This window comes from Eptatretus burgeri, chromosome 7 (assembly GCF_056783735.1).
Source record: "Eptatretus burgeri isolate ZD-2024b chromosome 7, Ebu_testis_v1, whole genome shotgun sequence".
Taxonomy (NCBI): domain Eukaryota; kingdom Metazoa; phylum Chordata; class Myxini; order Myxiniformes; family Myxinidae; genus Eptatretus; species Eptatretus burgeri.
The window spans coordinates 102,235,174-102,257,220 of NC_140967.1; the positions used below are offsets into that span (position 1 = coordinate 102,235,174).

The window sequence follows — 22,047 nt, forward strand, 5'->3', positions numbered from 1 at the left end:
GGAATACCCATGGCTGGTATATTCTCCATCACAGAAAGGTGGTTTCTGTAAATACTTTGCCTTGTATGCCTACAGCAAGAAAAGCACCTTTGGAGTTCTGGTGAAGACCCCATTCAAAAAATTCACACGTGCCAAGGGCAAGGATGGGGTCCTCCCTAACCATGTTACTGATATGTACCACCAATGGGCTTCTGACCGAGCAAAGGCTTTCATCAACACCTTCCAGAATCCCCACACCAGGATTGACACCCACATCAATCTTGAAGCTCAGACAGTATCAGAGATATTCTGATAAATAAACATATTCTGAGTGAAAATTGTACAAACCATCCTCCTCCTGGGAAGGCAGGGTCTGTCTTTGCGAGGTCACAGAGATGACAGCACTGCAAATCCCCTGGTGAACAGGGGGAACTTTCTTGCAGTGCTCGAACACACAGCTTCACATGATCCAGTACTGAAGGAACATTTGCAAAGAGGAAAACAGTGTCAGAAATATATCTCTAAAACCATTCAAAACTAGAGGGGGAGCACTCGGTAGAGTGCAAAACCTCCGCCGCCAATACTGCAGGGTCACTTGTGAAAATGATATCCTATTCATTGTAGGTCAAAACGGATCAGACTCTACTAAACTATGTTTGAATAAACTAAACGAGATCGACATGCATGTAGAAATGCAAAAAAAAAATAAAAAAATAAAAAAATAAAAAATAAAAAATCGGAATTTTTTTGAAAAACATTGCAAAAAAAAAATTCACATATTTTTCAAATAAAATCGAAATTTTTTTGGAAAAAAGTAAAATTTTCCTGTTTTTTTTTCTCCAACATTTTTTTTTTTGTTGGAAATCACTTAAAACATGAATAAATGCAAAAACAAAAATTCAAATATTTTTTCAAAAATGGCCGCCATATTCGACTTTGGACCAAGTCCAAAATCTAGTGGCATGATCCTTGGACCATACCTAATCCCCCCCACCAAGTTTCGTCGAAATCCGTTGACGAGTTTTTCCCTAATACTGTTCACAAACAGACAGGGGTGAAAACAGTAACCTCCGTCCATCTTCGATGGCGCAGGTTAAGAAGTATTGAAGGAGAGGTGCAGGAGTTGATGTTCTGGGAAGCTGATCTTCCATCGCCAGAAAAACTAAAGGTATAATCAACATCTAGTGCAAATATTATTATGTAATGGATTCTGTGTTTTAATAATAATTATACACATTAGTATGTTAAGAGAGTTCCCTTTATATTGTGCCTATTATTCTCTTTATATTAGGCAGAGATCAGAAGCTGGAGGAGATACTGCGAAAAGGAGGACAAGACCAAGTTCCCTGGGGACTTCGTTGACTGCCTTGCACATGCTGATGAAGACTTCTTCCCCAATGCGAGACAACTCATAATTGTGGGTTGCACGTCTCCAATCTCCCGCTGCGAGGCTGAACGATCATTTTCAGCATTGCACAGAGTGAAGACCCATCTAAGGTCCACCATGGGGGAGGAGAGGCTGGCTGGACTCACACTCATGGCTGTTCACTACCAGGCAACTCTGCAACTAGATCCAGCCAAAATAGTGCAGTGCTTTGTACAGAAACAACCAAGGCGACTTTTCTGCCAATCAATTATATTTGACTGAGAACATTGTGACCATTGTGTTAAAAATTGAAAATACTTCCATCCCAACAATGTGGCCCGAACCACCGACCTATGATTATGTTCATTATGTCATTAACCTCCGCCATCGAAGATGGACGGAGGCTACTGTTTTCACCCCTGTCTGTTTGTTTGTGAACAGTGTTACGGAAAAACTCCTGGACGGATTTCGAGGAAACTTGGTGGGGGGATTAGGTATGGTCCAAGGATCATGCCATTAGATTTTGGACTTGGTCCAAAGTCCAATATGGCCGCTATGGCGGCCATTTTGAAAAAATATTAGAATTTTTGTTTTTGCATTTCTACATGTTTTAAGTGATTTCCAACCCAAAAAAAATCAATTTGTTCGAGAAAAAAAAACAACAAAATTTTGCAACTTTTTTTCAAAAAAATTTCGATTTTATTTGAAAAATATTTGAATTTTTTTTTGCATTTCGACATGTTTTAAGTGATTTCCAACACCCCCCCCCAAAAAAAAATTTGTGAGATAAAAAAACAACAAATTTTGCAACTTTTTTTCAAAAAAATTTCGATTTTTTTTGGCATTTCTACATGCGCATCGATCTCGTTTAGTTTATTCAATCGTGGTTCAGTAGAGTTTGATCCGTTTTGACCTACAATGAATGGGATATCAGGTTCACTTAAGTGACTCAGCAGTATTGGCGGCAGAGGTTTTGCACTCCACCGAGTTCTCCCCCCACTCGTTTATATTTGTATTGGACAAAAGATTCGTTTCAGTGTTTGAAATAAAGTTATGGGTTGAAACTGTTTGACTCAAAGATCCTAAATGTGTTTTCAAATTGTCTTAAGAGTCCGGGAAAAAAACATTGTATATGTAAAGATTTCCGAGGGAAGCATGCCCCAGCCCTCCACCTCAAAGAGAGGAGATACCCCCTCGTATGGGCTTCGCAATGTTGGCCCTCGCATGGGTATATTGCCACCCACCCACCTTGCCTCAAAGCCAAAAATGTCAACCCCCCTTTTGCCTGAGACCAAGATCCGCCCCTGTACACTGCTGCCTCATATTCAACGGGAAAAACTTTGTATGCATGGTGAACAAAGCTTATGTCATTACACATCCCCAACTTCCGAGTTTGGAAGACAGCGGTTGGGTCCTCGAGGATGGTGCAATCTTCCCTCTACGGTGCCTTGCACTACCTGCTCCACAAGCAGTTCTGGAGCTGATCAAATGCGGCTGTAAATCCTCTGCCTGTGCACGCAACTGTTCTTGTGCAAAAAACAACCTCCCCTGCACGCCGCTTTGCAAATGTCATGACCACGAATGTCAAAATGTCAGGCATGAGGATATTGAGGATGAAGATGTATAATGTACAGGTTTCTGGTTTTATAAATTTACAGGTTTATAGTTTTGGTCATGAGATTAAGAATGTGATGTGTTATAGTGTGCAATTGCTCTGGATTTTTTGCCAAAATTAAGGTTTTATACTTGCACGTTATATCATGAGATGTGCCATATTTTGTTTTCAGCATATTTTTACCTACCCAAATGACCTTGACCATGACCTTTATAACCTGATCATGACCTCCAATTAAAAAAAAGAATGTCACCATTGAATTCCTCACCCACAAAAACCCATATGAAGTGGTATTACCCAATATAGTTCAATTATTTTGGCGGATTGACCTTTTGAGGCCATTTATGACCCTGTGGTGACCTTGGACCTGTGACCTTGACCTCAGATCACCGCATAACCATCATAATTGAACTCAGAGCCCCCCATAAACCCTATCCGAGACACCAAGATTATGAAGCTCACATGTCGATGAGCGAAGATATAGGCAGAGCAATATTTGGGGGGGGGGTCACCCCCCGAAAGGGCCCCCCCAAAATACCCTCAAAAGTTGACGGGAAAAAATTAAACCAAATTTTTCTGTTAATTTACCCCCTGCAGTTGACAAAACTGCAAAAAAATAAAAATAAAAAAAACAATTTCAGCACAAAAATCCTACGAAAGTCATTTTTGTTCCACATCATGGTGCACGATATGTTCTTTGTCCTTCAGAGATGCTCGTATTACCCCGTCTCGAACTTGGCTGATCACAGCAGGACGATTTTCAATGCAGCAATCAAAGATCACCAATTAAACAGATCTCACTTGTGTCATTCGTATCTTCATTTAACAAAGACCTTTCATCCACACAGATTCACTGCAACAAAACAACAATGCACCGCCGAGTTCCACGTACGAGACGTACAGGTGATCACGGTGAACGGTGATGCATGTTCATCATACAGCTTGCAGCACCAAATTCTTCTTCTTCTTCAATATTACTCATTCAATTGACATCCGGGACATACGAGACCATCGAGTCGGGAAACCCGAGAGAGCGACACAAACACCGGCAACACACAAACACTCGCAATAATGTTCTGCACATATTAACACACTCGGTATAATAAAGAACATACTGTCGCTAAATAAACCTCATCCTGGAATTTGGATAGCGACACAGGCCTCATTAGGATAGCGACACAGGCCTCATTAGGATAGCGACACAGGCCTCATTAGGATAGCGACACAGGCCTCATTAGGATAGCGACACAGGCCTCATTAGGATAGCGACACAGGCCTCATTAGGATAGCGACACAGGCCTCATTAGGATAGCGACACAGGCCTCATTAGGATAGCGACACAGGCCTCATTAGGATAGCGACACAGGCCTCATTAGGATAGCGACACAGGCCTCATTAGGATAGCGACACAGGCCTCACCGATCGATTGGTAAAAAAATTCAATCACACAAAATATATGAACTTACAAGATGGCGACTCCTTTGGGGTGACGAAGCGAAGATAGAACAGTAAAATGGGGTTCACACGGGGGCCGGGTTCACAAGACTGCGAACGGAACGTGAGAGAGCCCGCCCGTTCACGAAGGCCCCCGATTCAAAATGGCCGAGGGTCATGAAATCAAGATGATTGGCTGAGGGAAACACGTGACATCGCAACGACGCGGCAGATGTGATCGACGACTCAGAGGACATGAACTCCTGGCGTCTCACAGCAGCAGAGAAAGTTACTACTCAAAGGAGGTTTGTTAAACCGTGTCAGGATCAAATCAAGGCTGATGTACATCGGAGCTGTAAGCGGGAGGAACAACGAGTGTTTGGGAAACTGTGGGAGTTTGGAATAGAGGAGGATGTGATGTGACTGCTTGAGGATCTCCACATCAACTCAAATGGTCATCTCCGGTGGAAAGGCCGGAGGACGGACGAGTTTGAGACGCCAGTGAGAGTGCGACAAGGCCATCCATTGTCCCCTCTTACTCCTCAGACTCCACACCGAGTGATTCATGTGGGACTGGAATGAACACACATCACACCTCAGGACAACAAAAGTAAATGTCATCTCCGTAAAGGAGATCAGATACGCCGATGACCTCGTGATGACGCTGAAGAGATGGTTGCTATCCTGGGTGACCCGTCAGGTGGGTGTGGGCGAGTCACCCATCCTGACAAGAAGGAATACATGGTTGTGCAGCCAACAATGGATGATAAAACGATCACATCCCGCTTGATATCAATATACCCCACATCATATTTTTCAAGTACCCGGATGTATCGATCAACCACACTCAAGATGACGGCAAGTTGGTGCGAATGAGGAGAGGTGTGGGCAAATCCACCCTTCGGCAGTGTAAATACCTGTGTTCCACCCATGTCTGCTGGGAAACAAAGGCACAGCTTTCTCAGGCACTGATCATGTGCAGCGTACTGTGCGGAGCCAACACGTTTTCGTTGAAGGCAACTGACATCAGGTGACTCGATGGCTTCGGCCAAACTTTCGAGCGACACCTACTCAACATCAAGCGGCATGATCGTGTTCCAAACAAGAGTCTCATGGAGATGATCAGCGACCGATGGTTCTCAGCAGTAGTCATGTGATGGAACGCAAGGAAGCATGGCTGGGCCACGTGATTCGGTACTGTTGTCTGGCAGCAGCTGGTGCGGATGGTTTTCCTGAGGAATGTCATCGTTCGGTAGGTTAACTAAACATTAGTTTGGTTTATAACATCCGAGAGTGGTCAGGGTGTTATTGTTACGAATCTGGAAGCCATTTGCACACAGACAGACAGTAGTCCCCGCATTTCAGTTATTTTGATAAGTATGTGTTCATAGTCAGGGTCCCGTCCTTCTGTCTGATGGGTTAATTACGTGTGTGCGCTTCGAGTTACTTTTATAGTCAGGTTTTTTACATCTTCAATCTTCCTTCGTTTTCGCACCATCTCCATCCATCGCCCATGTGCAGCATGTCACGTACAGGGGTGAGGTTCCCTCCGCCCACCGTGAACTCGTCCAATCAACGGCGGCCGGCCCGACAGCCAACCCGAGATCGCCCCTCCCCACCACAAAGGTGAATGGAGAATAGGGTACTCCCTGGTTGTTCCGTCTGGGTTCTCAGACACGCACGGGGGGAGGGTGGTCGTCGCCCCTCCCACCGGACCACCCCTTGTCCAATCAGGAAGCTCATCACCTCAGGGCTGGCTCCGCCTTAGCCAGATGGAGTATTCGGCCCGACCAATGAGGGGTGGCCACGAGTCACCCGACAACCACCATTCCAATCGGGAGGCGAGTGGGAAAGAAGAAAACGCTCAAGAGGTGTGGTAGGAAAATACGAGAGGACGGCAGACAGTGGTGGTCATGGTTGGAGCGGTCTGTGCTCCTTTGCGGTGGCTTACCGTGGTGGTGGTGACCGAACAGTGGTGGTCATGGTTCGAGCGGTCTGCGGTCGTGGTGGCTTGGTCTCGATCGTAGGCCGTGGACTTCAGGTCGTGGGTTTGAGGCCCACCGTGGTGGTTTGGAGTCGGTGTGACCGCACGAGGCGGAAAGGTGCCCAACTGGTCCAGTTATTTAGTGTGTGTGTGTGTGTGTGTGTGTGTGTGTGTGTGTGTGTGTGTGTGTGTGTGTGTGTGTGTGTGTGTGTGTGTGTGTGTGTGTGTGTGTGTGTGTGTGTGTGTGTGTGTGTGTGTGTGGTGCCGTCCTGTAAGTAGAATTGTTAAGTGCTTTTTCCTTGTTCATTGTAAATTGCCTGCACATTTCGATAGCTCTTTGTGTGCTTCCCTCCAGGATTATTGCTTATAAATAAACCCCCGTGTTCAATGTTCCAGTCCGTTTTTGGTTTTCTTTCATTGGCCAAGCATGGTTCGCACTTGAGGAATAGTCAGGCCGTTGGTGCCGTAAGTTGTCATTGGGACCGGCGCGGCTCTGGTAACTTCGCTCGGTTACACTGGACCAAGGACGCAACAGCGACCCTGTGCGACAGAGCCCGCCGAGGGTGTGGTTTCCCCGGTTACGAGACTGCATGGTTTTTTTCGGGGTATTGGAGATCGAAACAATTCACCCGACACCACGCCGTAGATATTGGCGTCCACGATCTGCGAAGGGACCCGTGACCTTTGGAGTTATCCAAGGGTTACGACCTTCAATTCCGGGTGTTCGTTGAGAGACGGCCCAACTGCTCTGTCTTGTGGTCATTATCACCACCGAAACCCGGAACCACAACAATACGTGAGGTGAAGCATTCCTTCAATCAAAAGAAAGGTGACATCCTCTCATCCTCTTCCACTAATAGATCTTTCTGGTCCTTCGCAAAAAGTATCTCAAACAACTTCTGCAGCTCTGCCTTTCCTTCGCTTTTCTGTTCCGATGATATTATCGCTGTCTCTTCGACTGACAAAGCAACTCTTTTTGGTTCTCTTTTCTCCTCCAACTCCACACTGGATGATTCCAACAATCCATCTCCCTCTGATGCTTCCCTCACCAATCCTATATCCCTCCATGTAATCTCTTTTCATGCAGTCAAAAAATACTCCTCTTTCTGGACATAAGGCCTACGGGCAAGATGGCATTCCTCCCCGTGTCTTGAAGGAACGTACTTTAGAACTTTCACCCGTGCTTGCTCGTTTGTTTCGTTTTTGATAAAAACCCAAACTTTACCTCTTACCTGGAACATACCAAAGTACAGCCGATGTTAAAGAAGGGTGATCGTTCAAACCCTCCTAACTCCCGTCCGATTGCTCTGATTTCCACCGTTTCCAAAGTCTTTGAATATCTTCTCAATTCCCATTTTCTCAATCATCTTGAATATCACAGTCTTCTATCTGACCGTCAATTCGGCTTTCACAAGGCAAGATCTACAGGTGATGTCCTTTCTTACATTATGAATATCTGGGCCTCTTCTCGGAGAGACTTTGGGGAATCCTTTGTTGTTGGCCTTGATATCTCAAAAGCCTTTGAAAGAGTTTGGCATCGGGGTTTGAGATCCAATCTTCCCTCTTTCAGCTTTCCTCCTTCTCTCTGCTCTCCCATCTCGAGCTTTCTCTCCACCCGCTCTATCCCCGTAATTGTTGATGGTTCAACATCTCCACTTCGATTTCTGCTCACAAGAACTTGCTGCTTGTCCACCTCCACCATTAGCGATACCAAGGAATACTCGACAAGCCAGAACATCACATGATTATTGTGTGACCATTGGCAATTCAAGGATGGGACGTGACGATGTTTCTTTCTTCCTGTCCACTGCCGAACTCGAACTCTTTACCTTCTCATGTCTTCACAAACATTTATGACCTTCTCCTTTTCAAAAGCAGATTTTTTACTTTCTCAAAAACTCTCAGACTATTCTCAGAAGGAGGGAAGAGCTCGGAAGGGGGTGGGGGGGTGATATTTATGCCTCAGCAAATGTTGCTCTTCATCGTGGATGGGGGGAGAGGGGTGTGAGGAGGGGGGCAGGGATAGAGAGGAGGAGCAAGGAGGGTTGGGGAAGTTCGGAGGGGGAGAGGAAGGAGGGAAGAGCGAGGAAGGGGGTGGGGGGGGGGGAGATTGACACCTCAGCAAATGTTGCCATTCATCGCGGTAGGAGGAGGGGAGGTGTGAGGGAGAGACCGAGGTGTGGGAGGAGAGTGTTGCATTTCATGAAAGAGAGAGAGAGGGTAAAAAAATAGGTGGGGTGAGGAAAAGACTGATATGTTATGCTTCATGTCTGACCACACACACACACACACACACACACACACACACACACACACCATACATACACAACACACACAGACACACACGTATACACACACAGACACACACAAACACCATACATACACAACACACACAGACACACACGTATACACACACAGACACACACAAACACCATACATACACAACACACACACACACACACACACACACACCATACATACACACACACACACACACACACACACACACACCATACATACACAACACACACACACACACACACACACCATACATACACAACACACACACACACACACACACACACACACAGACACACACAAACACACACACACACAGACACACACACACACACACACGTCATTTCTCAGTGATTTTGGCCGAAGCAACGAGGAAATCAAGAAAATGACCAAATACCAAGATCTCAGTGATGAAGTGAAAATATCCTGGAAGTTGAAGATCCATAATTGTCCTGGTGATCACTGGAGCAACGGGAATGATGAAGAAGAAGAACCTCACAGAGTATTAATTAATAAACGGGAAGGTTTTTAAAGACGTGTCGTGGTTCATTAATTTATTTTTCACTCATTAATTATTTTGCTAATATTTGTGATGAAGCAAACACGTGACTAATATTAGCCAATCAGTTGCATCCTTCCAGAGAACCAATCAAGGCTGCAAGTTCAGGGTAAACGAGAGATCGTCATCACGACACGTCCCAACCTGACGATCCTTTCCTGACGAGTATTTCCACATCTCCATCCACGAGACACTCAACACATCAATATTTAATAATTAATTTAGTTCACCATTACCAGAACTATTGAACGAAGTGGATTTTGTTTATTTAGTTAAACAACCAGGACGACAACAAACGACTCTCTTCCACTCACCATGTCGGACGCCATTTTAAATGTTCAGCGGCTCAACTCGGATCAATCGTTCGTCCTTCACCAACCGTGGAGAGAATAATCCCCACACTCGAGTTCATGAACCCCATGGTGGTTTTAAACGGATCATTTTGTGATCATGTGACGAGGCCGCCATCTTTCCCCGAGCTGTCCCTCCACACGGAGTTGATCTCTCTCTCCCGAACCACGTGATACTTATTTACTAATGTTCGATTTCACAGACAACAAACTTGGGGGAAACATCACCTTGGTCCACCTGGGGTCGTGGATGTGTTGAGAGAACGAGGTGGTTGGGTGTGATTGTATAAAAGGTTATCTATTTATGACGTACGCACGTACACACACAAACATGAATGTTCATTCACACAACTCCCAAAGGGATATAAAGTAATAACGAGGTGAACCATTAGTCAGTGTGTAAACTCCTTTACAACAAGGTTTATCATGAATAACATAAATTAAATAACCACACGTGTGTTGTACGATGTTTGTAATCAGAATCCCAACTGATCACAACGAACGTTTTAAATCCTGTTCTCATTGGTGGAAAAGATTTCAAACATGAAGGATTCGTGTTGTTCATCAACCTTGGGTCACGTGGTTTTAACAGGAAGAGATGAATCGGAACAAAAATATATATAATTATAAAATTTCGACTTTTATCACAAAAGAACCTTTTTATAAATTACAAATCGGAAAAAGACATCATATCTATTTTTGGATTATTAAATGATTGGATGAAAGAGTCGAGGTGTTCTGAGCGTCGAAAAGCAATATGAACGAGGGGGAAGGGGGCGTGGCCACAGTGAAATTGTGACGTCACAATGACAATTCCGACAATAGAGAACTCCAAAGATAGAGCGGTATCGTTACATCTTCAGTTCGTGGATAGCCGTGCAGCAGCCATGTTTTTTCCCATCGCGCTGTTCGTGTTCACCGTCCTCGGAAGTGGAACGTCCCGTCCATCACAACAGGTAAGGGGGGATTGTGAGAAATAACAATGGATTGGACTCGGGGAAGGAACAAAACACCATGGGAGTTACTTTCTTTGTAGTTTGGTAAATCAGGTCCGGACGGAGGATTTAAAATGAGGGGTTGGTGTGTGAGTGAGGGTGTGTGAGTGAGGGTGTGTGAGTGAGGGTGTGTGCGTGAGGGGGTGTTGCTTCATCAATTTAGACCATTCAGAGCATGATGTGTTGTACTGTCGAATTCGGACTTGGAACCATCGATAGTATTATTTACCATTGAATTTCGAGTTGAAGTTCAATTCACCAAGTGATTGGTGACAGGAAACACCACGTGACAGAAAAGGGAACACAAAGTGAATACACAGATTTACATCCATGGAGCCGACTTTACTTTTTATAACATCACAAGTAAATTCATCATCTTGAAACGTCGAGACTGTAACATTGTTTATATAATTTATTTATTTAAATTCCTCAAAACAAGGTTGAAAGGTCCTCAAGGTGTTTGGGTTGTTCAGGTGAAATCCCTTATTTATTCTTCCTTGTCTGCCCTTGATATCGTCCTTGTGATTCCTCTTTCCCGTGAGGATGTGATGAGGAACAAGAGAGTTTATCTTTGTTCAGAAACTTGATCAAAATGGTGGTTTACACAGAAAAACAGTGCATTTCGATCTCTGATTCCACCGTCGTCACGGCACGGACACGGCATGGACACAGCACAGGCACGGACACGGCATGGACACAGCACAGGCACGGACACGGCATGGACACAGCACAGGCACGGACACAGCACAGGCACGGACACGACATGGACACAGCACAGGCACGGACACGGCATGGACACAGCACAGGCATGGACACCGCATGGACACAGCACAGGCACGGACACGGCATGGACACAGCACAGACACGGCATGGACACAGCACAGACACGGCATGGACACAGCACAGCACGGAGACCATTGACAAAATGGGTGACGACTGCTTTGTCCCACCGTCGCAGGTTGACCAGGTGTCCTGTATGTCACGGGATTGTCCCGTTTCAAAGATTCTTTGCACACCATTTGTGTCTGAGGTCAGGGCATGTTGTGTTCTACTGTCGTGTTCGTGTCCTTGCTGTGGCGTGCTGTGTCGATGTGTCGCCACAGTGGGGGGGGGGGCCTCGAGTGGTGCTCAGGGAGAGGCGGGTATTGTGGGAGTGATGCTTGATGGGGGATGGTGGAGAGAAGGGGGGTGTTTGGGGTGTTGGTAGGTCAAATGGGGGCGATGGTTGATGGAGGATTGTGGGGGACGTTGGAGGGGGAGTGGTCCTCTGTGTCCACGTGCTGGTCGCTGGGTAGAGATGGTGTTCGGGTTTTGAACGACGGCTTTCTTCCTCCTCATCGTCGGGATGGCATCCTCTCCCATTTGTGGTGGATAACCACAAGATCTCGCCATCTCTGTTGATCCATCACAGTTCTTCTCTATGACATCTTCTGAGCACAAAAGTGAACATTTTTAGGTCCGATCCACACTTGGGTATTTCGGACAAACCTCGTCCAACTTTGGGTGTTTCCACCGTTGGTGGAGCATGAAACTATCTCGGTTTGGATTACGTACTGTACAAGCACCAAGGACTCATCGACTCGGCATTTTTGTGGAAAATCGAATATTATTCTCCGTTTGAGTTAAATCGTACCACGAAGTAACCCGTATTCAATGTGAGACGGATCTTGCGGTGTACTTATGGGTGTGACGTCACGGTGAAGTTTGAAAATGGAGATTTCGACTTTTATCACAAAAGAACCTTTTTTATAAATCGCAAATCGCAAAAAGACACATCATATCTATTTTGTGGATTATCAAAGGATAGATAATTGAGTCGAGGTGTTCTGAGCGTTGAAAAGCAATGTGAACGAGGGAAGGGGGCGTGGCCACAGTACATTGTGACGTCACAATGTGAATTCTGACAATAGGGAACTCTTAAGACAGAGCAGTATCATTACATCTTCAGTTCGTGGACAGCCGTGCAGCAGCCATGTTTTTTCCCATCGCGCTGTTCGTGTTCACCGTCCTCGGAAGTGGAACGTCCCGTCCATCACAACAGGTAAGGGGGGATTGTGAGAAATAACAATGTATTGTACTCGGGGAAGGAACAAAACAACATGGGAGTTACTTTCTTTGTAGTTTGGTAAATCAGGTCTGGACGGAGGATTTAAAATGGGAGTTGGTGTGTGAGTGAGGGTGTGTGAGTGAGGGTGTGTGAGTAAGGGTGTGTGAGTGAGGGTGTGTGAGTAAGGGTGTGTGAGTGAGGGTGTGTGAGTGAGGGTGTGTGAGTGAGGGTGTGTGAGTGAGGGTGTGTGAGTGAGGGTGTGTGAGTGAGGGTGTGTGAGTGAGGGTGTGTGAGTGAGGGTGTGTGAGTGAGGGTGTGTGAGTGAGGGTGTGTGAGTGAGGGTGTGTGAGTAAGGGTGCATGGGTGAGGGTGTGTGAGTGAGGGGTGTGAGTGAGGGGTGTGTTCCTTTCACAAGTTGGATCGTTCAGAACATGATGGGTTGTCCCATCGAACACCGATCGAAGTTCGAGTTTAAGTTCAATTCACCAAGTGATTGGTGACAAGAAACACCACGTGACAGAAAAGGGAACACAAAGTGAATACACAGATTTACATCCATGGAGCCGACTTTACTTTTTATAACATCACAAGTAAATTCATCATCTTGAAACGTCGAGAATGTAACATTGTTTATATAATTTGTTTATTTAAATTCCCCAAAAAAGGCTCAAAACTCCTCAAGGTTTGGGGTTTGTATACCGGACGTGATGTAGTCGGTCATCACACGAACTTCAATCAACCAATAACAGTAAAATTGGCGATAATGGCCAATTGTGTGTGTGTGTGTGTGTGTGTGTGTGTGTGTGTGTGTGTGTGTGTGTATGTTTGTTTTGCCAGTAAAGCAAAGACATCTTCTCTCTGCTGTTCTCTCTGCTGTTCTCTCTGCTGTTCTCTCTGCTGTTCTCTCTGCTGTTCTCTCTGCTGTTCTCTCTGCTGTTCTCTCTGCTGTTCTCTCTGCTGTTCTCTCTGCTGTTCTCTCTGCTGTTCTCTCTGCTGTTCTCTCTGCTGTTCTCTCTGCTGTTCTCTCTGCTGCTCTCTCTGCTGCTCTCTCTGCTGCTCTCTCTGCTTCTCTCTCTCTCTCTCTCTCTCTCTCTCTCTCTCTCTCTCTCTCTCTCTGCTGCTCTCTCTGCTGCTCTCTCTGCTGCTCTCTCTGCTGCTCTCTCTGCTGCTCTCTCTGCTTCTCTCTCTGCTTCTCTCTCTCTCTCTCTCTCTCTCTCTCTCTCTCTCTCTCTCTCTCTCTCTCTCTCTCTCCACCCCCTCTCCCCCTAATTTTTTGATCCTTCTCATTGTATTCCCATCAATTAAGCGACAGGTGGTATTTTCCAATCTAAAATACATACATCTACTTAGTGGAATATTAAATAATGGTCCCAGAATGATTTCCCTCTGTGCCCTTGGAATCTCCTCTCTCATCATCACCCAGTTCAACAGTTTCTTCAACACCTGAATCTCATATTCACCGAGGCAGGTCTGTACTTCCACTGGTACTGCCTAACGGTACTTTTTTTCTTGTGCAAATCCTCGTGCAAACCCACACTCTGTAAGCGTAGTACAAACGATAAACTCTCGAACATTCCATGACCCATTGTGTTTGTATTCTGAAAAATTTCAACATCATGTTGTTGTTTTGTCATGAACTTGTGGATTTTGTAAAATAATTGTAAAAATATTGTTTATTTTAATTTTAAATGAAATAAACATTCCTCCTACCCCTGCCCTTGTCCATTTCCATAGGTTATCCAGAATGATGCTGTTGAGGATGGAGGGATTTCTGTGGTTCGCGACGTCATGTTTGTCGCGATTTCCTTCCTTTTGTTTTATGTTCTGATCACATTTGATCCGTCACGTTGGTTCAACAAGAAGGGGAGCCCCAAAAGAAAGCTCTGCATTCACTGGTAAAGAACACAAGTGACTTATTCATCAATATTTATCAAGTCTTCATCCACGAGGGAACAAGATCACTCAGATATTTGAAACGAGTTTACTGTGTTTGATGTTATGATGGATTATATGGACTTGAATTTTATTTTACCAAATATGGAATATCTTGTTTTATTGCTGGAGTAGATGACAAGGTGTCAAAAATCCATTGGTGACAATGTTTTTCATTCACTATTTTGGGGCCATCTTGGATTTCAAAATGGCCACCATGTTCCACCAAATTTCATAATAACTCAGGCTGTGATGTCATATGACGTCTGTTTTCGTGGCAATACCCACATTTATCATGCCAAGAAGTTAAAAACACACAATTTTAATTTTCTTGACGTTATGGATGGTGACCATCTTGGATTTCAAAATGGCTGTGATGAACAAACCCACTTTTGCTGTATTAATCAATCAAATACCTCATTGGTCATTTACAGGTCGAGCATAACTTTGGTAAGCCTTCAACTTGGTTAAACTATTTGTAATTATAGTTGTGTATTCAGTAACCTGGATGTCAAAAAATCCTGGGAAAGTTCCAACAAACTCTGTCTTGTAATTCCTGAAAAATCTGCACTTCTGCAGTTCAGCAATGTCGATATACTGCCCCTCATCTACGTGGTCTTGTAGAACACTGAAGAACTCTGTCTGTGGCAATAAATTCAACACTCACTGGAGGCTGGATGATTTCAAGTGATTTAACTTCACAACATGGACGCTGAATATACTTTTCCCAGTTTTTTTGTGAAGCGGGACGTGTGTTGGTACAGAATGTCACGAGACAGTAAATCTCCAGAAGACAGCACGTCGGCAAGCCGAACTTTCCAGGCATCATATCAACTGCTGTTTACAATTTCTTGGATTGTTTTCTCCCATGTTACCAGGAATTGGCCCTTCTGGAGTTTTTCATGGACTTTTGGCTCTTCCTCATCTGTGGTTGGTTGACAAAATACACATTTTAATTTGACAAACATTGTACTGCTCAAACGAGTCTGCTTAATAGATTCTGAAGCACTGGGTTGTCCTCTGTCAGTGAAGTTGTCTCTTGTGAAGCAACAGCAAGTTTGTATCTTCTTCTTCTTTCATCTCTATCCAGGTGACTCGGTTTTTTAATGTCAATCTCTGTCTCAAGTATCTTTCTTGGCTTGAAGCTCATTTGCTGTGATTCTGATCAGCCTTTGTCCAAATCACACAAATTCTGGATTGTAATAATCTGTCTTTTTCTGGACACACTTGAGAAAAGTTTCAAATGTTGATTCCATGAAGGTTCTGTATTGAGTATCAACAAGCTTTTCACCAGTACCTGTGTGGAAATACAAGAAGAGTTTAAAATCTGTCGTTGGTTTGGTGAACGGGAGCTTTTTGGGAGATGCCATCATCTCATGAAACATGAGAAGTTGATGATTATTCAAGTGAAAGAACAATGAGATTTTTGTTTTTGTAATAACAATCTGGCTGAAATAACGAAAGATAAGACATGGATAGATTCCATACGATGATTTCCTTTCCATTCAGATTGATTTTATTATTAAATGTGTACCCAGTACATTTCCCAATTCATCAAATGCTTGTTCCTCATTGGCCTCCGTATTTTGTTAAATTTTAACAAACAGTTTCCTCAAAACTCTTTATTGTTACTGAGTGACAGTTTTTCTTGCAGCTCTTTCTTTGATAATTTGATCCATGGTGAATATTCTACAAAGTCCATTTACCATTATCTTAATCTATGATGAACAAGTGAAGTCATTTAATTTTTTTTATATCCAGTACGTGATGATATGAATGATGTCCCACACATGTGACACAAGTTTCTTGCGAATATAAACTAAAACTCACCAACTAAGTGTTGATTTCCAAGGAATAGTTTGTTGGTCAATGTCGAAGTTGTGCGACAAAATACTTCTGAAATGGATATTTTTAAATCCAAGATGTCCACCAAATGATGTCATGAAAAAATGTAACCAATGGAATTCCAGCGAAGTCAGACATAATTTACAATAAAGTCACAATTTCCTCCTTTCGCAAAACAAATGTTAAAGTTCATAACATGCTCCACTATTACATGAGATTCTTCAAATAATCAAGTGTGATTCATCGTTCCACACCGTTCCTTCAGACATTGTTCAAGTTATATCTGCATGTTCCACATTCCGTTTCCTCCAGAACTGTAACACTCGTGGAACATGTTTGTTTATGTTTCACAAAACCATGTGTTCAATACTTCACATGTGATGTCATACTTTATTTTACCTTGAACTGAGAATGTTTGTTTGTTTTGTTGCAGTTTACGATGTCGATGTAAAGTGAAACGGAAAAATGAATCAAAAGATGATCCACCATTGGTTACGGGGATTCGGGAAACCGAACACCCTGAAATTGAGAAAGGAGAGGGAAAGGAGGTTCTGGAAATCACTGAAAAAATGGAGTTCATAGCAAAACAGAACATTGGTGACAAAGAAGAAGAGGAAGAGGAATATCAAAAAGAGAAAGAAAAGGTTTTACGAGCAGAGGAAGAAAAACTTCAGGAATATGAGGCTCTGATGGTCGAAACTGAAAGAAATCTCTTAGAAAGAGAGAAGTTTGTGCAGAAAATGGAACACGAGTTGATGGAAAAGGACGTGCAACGGAAATTGGAAAAAGAATTATGGATAAAGGAGAAAGAGGACCGGAAGAGAGGAGAGGAGGAACAGCAGAGGAAGAAAAATGAAGAAGAACAGAGAAAAATGAATGAACAGGAGAGGAAAAATGAAGAAGAGCTCAGGATGAGAAAGAGAGAAGAATCCACACGAGCAAAGGAGCGATTCCAAGTCCGAATGTGGGAAAAACGCAAAAATAAAGAACTTGATCAGAAAATGCTGTTTGTAGAACACAGAATGTTTGAGATTGACAACTGGAAGAAACGAGTGCAGCAGCGGGAGCGATACCTGCAGATAAGTAAAGAACAGGAGATGGAGCGACAAGGTGCGTTTGAAGTATTCATGAATGGGAAAGATGAGGAGATAAAGAAACGGCAGCTTCGTATGCACCAACAAGGAGAGGAGGTTAAAGATGGAGAGTACCGGCTGCTTAAATTGGACGAAGAGACTCGTCTTAGAGAGAGAGAGCACCGGGAAGAACAAAAACAATGTGAAATTAGATGGAAACTGAAAGAGTTCATGTTAATGGAAAGAGAACGAGAGATGAGGGATAGGAAAAATAACGTGGAGTTGAGGGAGAAGGAGGTCTTGGAAAGAGAGAACAATGTACAAAATGCAGGAAAGCTTGATGAGAAAAACGAGGAAGAAGTGCTTGGAATGAATTACGGGCTGGAGCAGCGACAGCAGAAACAGGACAATGTTGATTTGCTGCCGACGACTGAACCGAAGCCTCACATTGATGATGGGCTGGAGCAGCAACAACTGTACAGTGTTGCCCTCCAACAACAACTGAAGCCTCAATGTGCAGACAAGTTACATCATCAGAAACAGCACGATGTTCATCGACTGCCGTCCAAACGGGAGACCCACCATTCTTCTCAGTCTGAGTTTCTCAAGGATGAACGAGCGGAAATTGAAAGGCGCAAGAACAACCTCGTGTTCCGTGGAGTGAAGGAGGGAAAAGGTGAACATGACAAGGAGGCTGTGGCAAAATTAATAAAAGCCATGAACCTGGAGATCAAACCTGAACGGACTTTCCGCATTGGAAGATATGTTGAGAACATCTTCAGACCCATGAAAGTTGTTTTCAGATGCGAGTCTGATCGGAATCAGGTTCTTACGAACAATAAAAAGATACGGAATTTGAAGGATCCCTCTCTCTGGACAAGAAACATTTTCATCACTCCAGACTACACTCAGCTCCAAAGAGAAACACTGGAGATGCTGCTGAGTGATCTTGACAAAAAGAGAGAAAGTGATCCAAACGGGCGATACACCATTAAAGGAGACAAAGTCGTCCTCCTGAAGAAGCCCAAGGGTGAACCTCATTTCCGTAAATGATGACCATCCCTCCTCATCTCCGTCAATCACGACCATTCCTCCTCATCTCCCATCTCACATACTACAGTCTCCTCTTGCTGCACACTTTAAAAGAAAGACAGAGTATATTCTGTTGAAAACAATTTCCTTCAACGCACAGTCTCTTCCAAACAAGTGATTGTACCTGAGATCACATCGGAGCCGAAACCAAAACCTTTTTTGAAAGTACAGACAATGACAGAATTTCACTCCTGATGGATATTTTACATTGAATAAGAACAGGAACCTGAACTTTTATCCTGAAGGCACCAAAGCTGCAGAAAACCATGGTGGGGTCTTATTGTTGATGAAAAGGAATTCATCACCGACTTACATTGTTCATTGGCTACCTCCTGAACGGAAACCTCACCGTGATGACGGACAGCAACAACAGAAGCCATGTGCCATGCAAGACCTTCAACAGGTAAGAACTTTTCATTACCTTTTGACAGGTGGGGTGAACACACTGGGTGCAAACACAACCAACCCCAAGATCAAAAACACAACCAACCCCAACATCAAAAACACAACCAACCCCAAGAGCAAAACATGAAGTTGAAATAAATTTTGTTACTTTGTCTTTCACAGACATTCCTGTGAATACTTCCTTCGATGAAGAAGAATATTGTTGTGGTTACCAAATTCGCAAACCACCATTCAGGTCCCTTAGGTGAGGTATTTCGGGAAGTACATGTGTAGTTAGGCCCAAACCCGTTGTCTCGTGGGAATACATGTCATTTATGCGTGCTGCGACTCTTCAGGATAGCCGTTTTTCTTTTACTATCTTTAATTTGGACCAACCGCCATGATTACCACCACAACCACAACATCAACCACCAACCACAACGCCGCTTCACCACAACCGCCACGACCTTCACGTCACACCTCGCAACCGTCGCATCGCCACCGTTCTTGCGCCGCCTGTGGGTACCGGTGTTGGACTCGTGCAGGGCGCGCGCCGAACAGCGTGTACAAAATCACGGATTTTGTGCTTCAAAAACGGATCAAAAACGACACACGCCCACTTTTTGCCGTCCAATCGGTGAGCGAGGGGCGAATTGGCCCCGCCCCCAGGGCGATCGATATATGCAAATTTATGGATCAAAAAGCCTTCACACCCACTTTTTCTCGGGCCAATGGGGAGCGAGGTGAAAGGTCAAAGGGAGGGGGTCAAAGGCGAAGCTAGGGGGCTGATAAAAGGACCGTGCTCGTCAGTCTAGGGACGAGGAGAGTCGGAGAGTAAGTGAGTTGGAGAGTCGAGAGGGGACAGAGAGTCAAGACTTCGCGGGCGGTGGAGTTGGCAAGAAGGAGCTGGTCGTCGTGTGCGTTGGAGTCGGAACGGAGGGGACGGAGCTGTGGAGAGGCGGCGAGGGCAGACGAGGGGGTGCTCGCGTCGTGCAGGGAGCTGCACCCCAGGGAGGCCGACAGCGCGACCTGGCCGAGGTGGAGACGCTCGGCGCGGGACAATAAGAATCCTCTATACCCCGAGCATCAGCAATCCCCTCCTGTTTCCCCCCGCGCTGAGATAGTGCGACCAAGGGGGCCCCTTTCCCACCCCCTACCAGACACTGTCCGCGAGGCCCGCGGGGTTGGGGCGCCATCGCCGCTCCGCGTCTCATCACCAGACGGGTAGGCAGACCCGGTCTCGGCCTCAGGCCCGCCTCATCCTTGAGGGTATTCTTTTCCTTGGTTTTGGGTATGTGTTGTCGGCGCCGTCTGTGAAGTAGAATTGTATAAGTGTTGCCGTGTGCTCGGTAGTCGGTATTAGCTCTGCATTGTGTTTTCGCTTTTATATTTGCTTTTTGTGTAAATTGAATTGTGTTTTTCTTTTCTGTGTCCATTTGGTGGAATTGTATATGTGTGCTTCCCGTGTGCCGCGAATAAATGTGCTTTATTATTGAACTGTTCTCCCGCTTCGCTTCGTCTTTTCCTCTATTGAATCCCCATCTTGCTTCACGTAAAGGGTTGGTAGTGTGCTGAATACGCCCGATAATTAATCGAACCGTCGAGGTCGACGATAACACCGCTCGGTTATTCTGATAGTACGGAACGGGTCGCTTAAGTGGCCCGTGTCCGAAGTCGACCTGCGGCGAGGTGCGATCGCCCGGTCTACCCTCCGCGTGGGTACTAAGGTAGGTCGAATTCGGCGAGCAACCTTATCCCACGCGGGGGCTGATTGGCTCGATCGCGGTGAGACCGAAAGGTCCACCCGTGACTGGTTCCCGGCGTTAGTCCGAGAGGGTCATGACTGGATTGTCCGTCCGGTGGGCGACGTGCCGCGATTCGAGTTACGTGGCCGTCAGCATGCCGGCGGGCGCGAATCCGCAACAATATCCTTAATTGTGGAGATAATTGTAATGATACTTTTCGTGGGAAGGTAACTTATGAACATGGTCATCCTCATGCAGAATATAAAACAAGAACTTTAACTCCCTTCGGTTGGATGAGATCACCTGATTCACCTTTTCATCGATTGCCTGTTCCATGCATTTCCTTCTGTGGCCTTTTCTGAAAAAGTTATAAAACTGATGAAGATATCAATGTATTTAATCTTTCATATTTCTGTTGTTTTTTTTCCAAAGACCCCTCAGAAGTGGTGCTCCTTCCTGCTCACCTGAAACCATCCCAGCGGTTGGAACGTAAGTTGCCAAAATTCTTGTCTTACATCACAAATTATTCCAAACTTTGTCTGTATTACATGTTCTTCATGTGCATCATGTCCCATTTTGTCTGTGCCTCAGAAGTGTTGAGGACAAACAAATATTTTGCTGAACTCGAATCCAGAGAAGCAGCAAACAAATCTTCCAGGTGGTCGAAGTCTGGCGTGAGTGTTAATGTATCCGTATCAAAGTCATGGCGTACACCTGGATGATCATTAAAATTAATTGTTTGAAAAATCCAGTGGGAGTTTTTGATGAAGAAAATAAAAACGTGAAATTGAAGACAAAAGAAAGAAGAGAATTTAACTGAGATGCAGAAAACAATTGATAGGATATAATATTTCCAGGATTGTGTTGGAAGGTATGATAATGATGGAGATGATGATGACAATGCTATTGAGGGATTTTGACTTCCTTTTGTTGATGTGTGTGTGGAGGAAGAAGTTTCAGTAACGGCCACTGGAGAAGATGTGATATTTGGCAGTGGATCAATCATCTCTCTGTCGTACAAGCTCCAGGAATGTAGGATGAAATATCAGACTCTTGTAGACAGATGATCCAAGATTTAAAAAAATAAACATCAGTCTCCAGAAGTACAGGGACTTAAACCTTCCATGACCTGATTTAATCACTGTACTTCATCACTGTACAAACACATTTACACTCCAACATTGTCTTTCACCTTTTTTGTTCTCCCAGCATCCTTCAGCTCAGACCCAGTGGAGGAGTTGTACCTCGATAACCCAGTGTACGAGTTGTACCTCGATAACCCAGTGTACGAGTTGTACCTCGATAACCCAGTGTACGAGTTGTACCTCGATAACCCAGTGTACGAGTTG

The 22,047-nt window shown here is 44.6% G+C and overlaps 3 protein-coding genes across 17 annotated transcripts in view; 1 reads left to right on the forward strand and 2 right to left on the reverse strand.

Moving 5' to 3' along the window:
- The window catches only part of LOC147023941 (uncharacterized), an 85,517-nt gene extending 75,945 nt beyond the window's left edge, over positions 1–9,572 (reverse strand). Inside the window, exons 1-2 of one of the 10 annotated variants that reach the window (XR_015060446.1) lie at positions 9,550–9,566; positions 328–454 (exon numbers count right to left, since the gene is read on the reverse strand). The gene's annotated coding sequence lies outside the window, so the exon portion shown is untranslated. Of the gene's footprint in view, positions 1–327; positions 455–3,683; positions 3,699–3,852; positions 3,883–4,426; positions 4,568–9,073; positions 9,096–9,549 lie in introns of those variants that run through there. The other 9 variants (XR_015060447.1, XR_015060445.1, XR_015060448.1 and 6 more) reach the window with 9 other exon arrangements.
- Positions 4,629–22,040, forward strand: LOC147023942 (uncharacterized). Of its 6 annotated transcripts, XR_015060443.1 has the most exons (6): positions 4,629–5,646; positions 14,362–14,522; positions 16,838–18,972; positions 19,137–20,925; positions 21,131–21,187; positions 21,908–22,032. XR_015060443.1 is itself a non-coding variant. In XM_085889987.1 (3 exons), the coding sequence occupies exons 1-3, from the start codon at positions 5,527–5,529 to the stop codon at positions 18,528–18,530; spliced, it is 1,974 nt and encodes a 657-aa protein (XP_085746113.1). In that variant the 5' UTR covers positions 4,629–5,526; the 3' UTR covers positions 18,531–19,110. The 6 variants fall into 6 exon arrangements, 1 of the variants encoding a protein (XP_085746113.1); XR_015060440.1 differs by having other exon boundaries at positions 21,131–22,040; XR_015060442.1 differs by lacking the exon at positions 19,137–20,925 and having other exon boundaries at positions 21,290–22,040.
- The window catches only part of LOC147023943 (uncharacterized), a 209,820-nt gene continuing 202,148 nt past the window's right edge, over positions 14,376–22,047 (reverse strand). The window contains exons 2-3 of the transcript XR_015060476.1: positions 16,804–16,923; positions 14,376–14,519 (exon numbers count right to left, since the gene is read on the reverse strand). The gene's annotated coding sequence lies outside the window, so the exon portion shown is untranslated. The remainder of the gene's footprint in view (positions 14,520–16,803; positions 16,924–22,047) is intronic.

Bases quoted from the DNA above. Each gene is read 5' to 3' on its own strand.
- LOC147023942 (XM_085889987.1), top strand. From the start codon at position 5,527: ATGGTTCTCAGCAGTAGTCATGTGATGGAACGCAAGGAAGCATGGCTG. The intron at 5,647-14,361 runs GTAGGTTAACTA...CCATTTCCATAG, and splicing joins CTGAGGAATGTCATCGTTCG to GTTATCCAGAATGATGCTGT. The intron at 14,523-16,837 runs GTAAAGAACACA...GTTTTGTTGCAG, and splicing joins AGAAAGCTCTGCATTCACTG to TTTACGATGTCGATGTAAAG.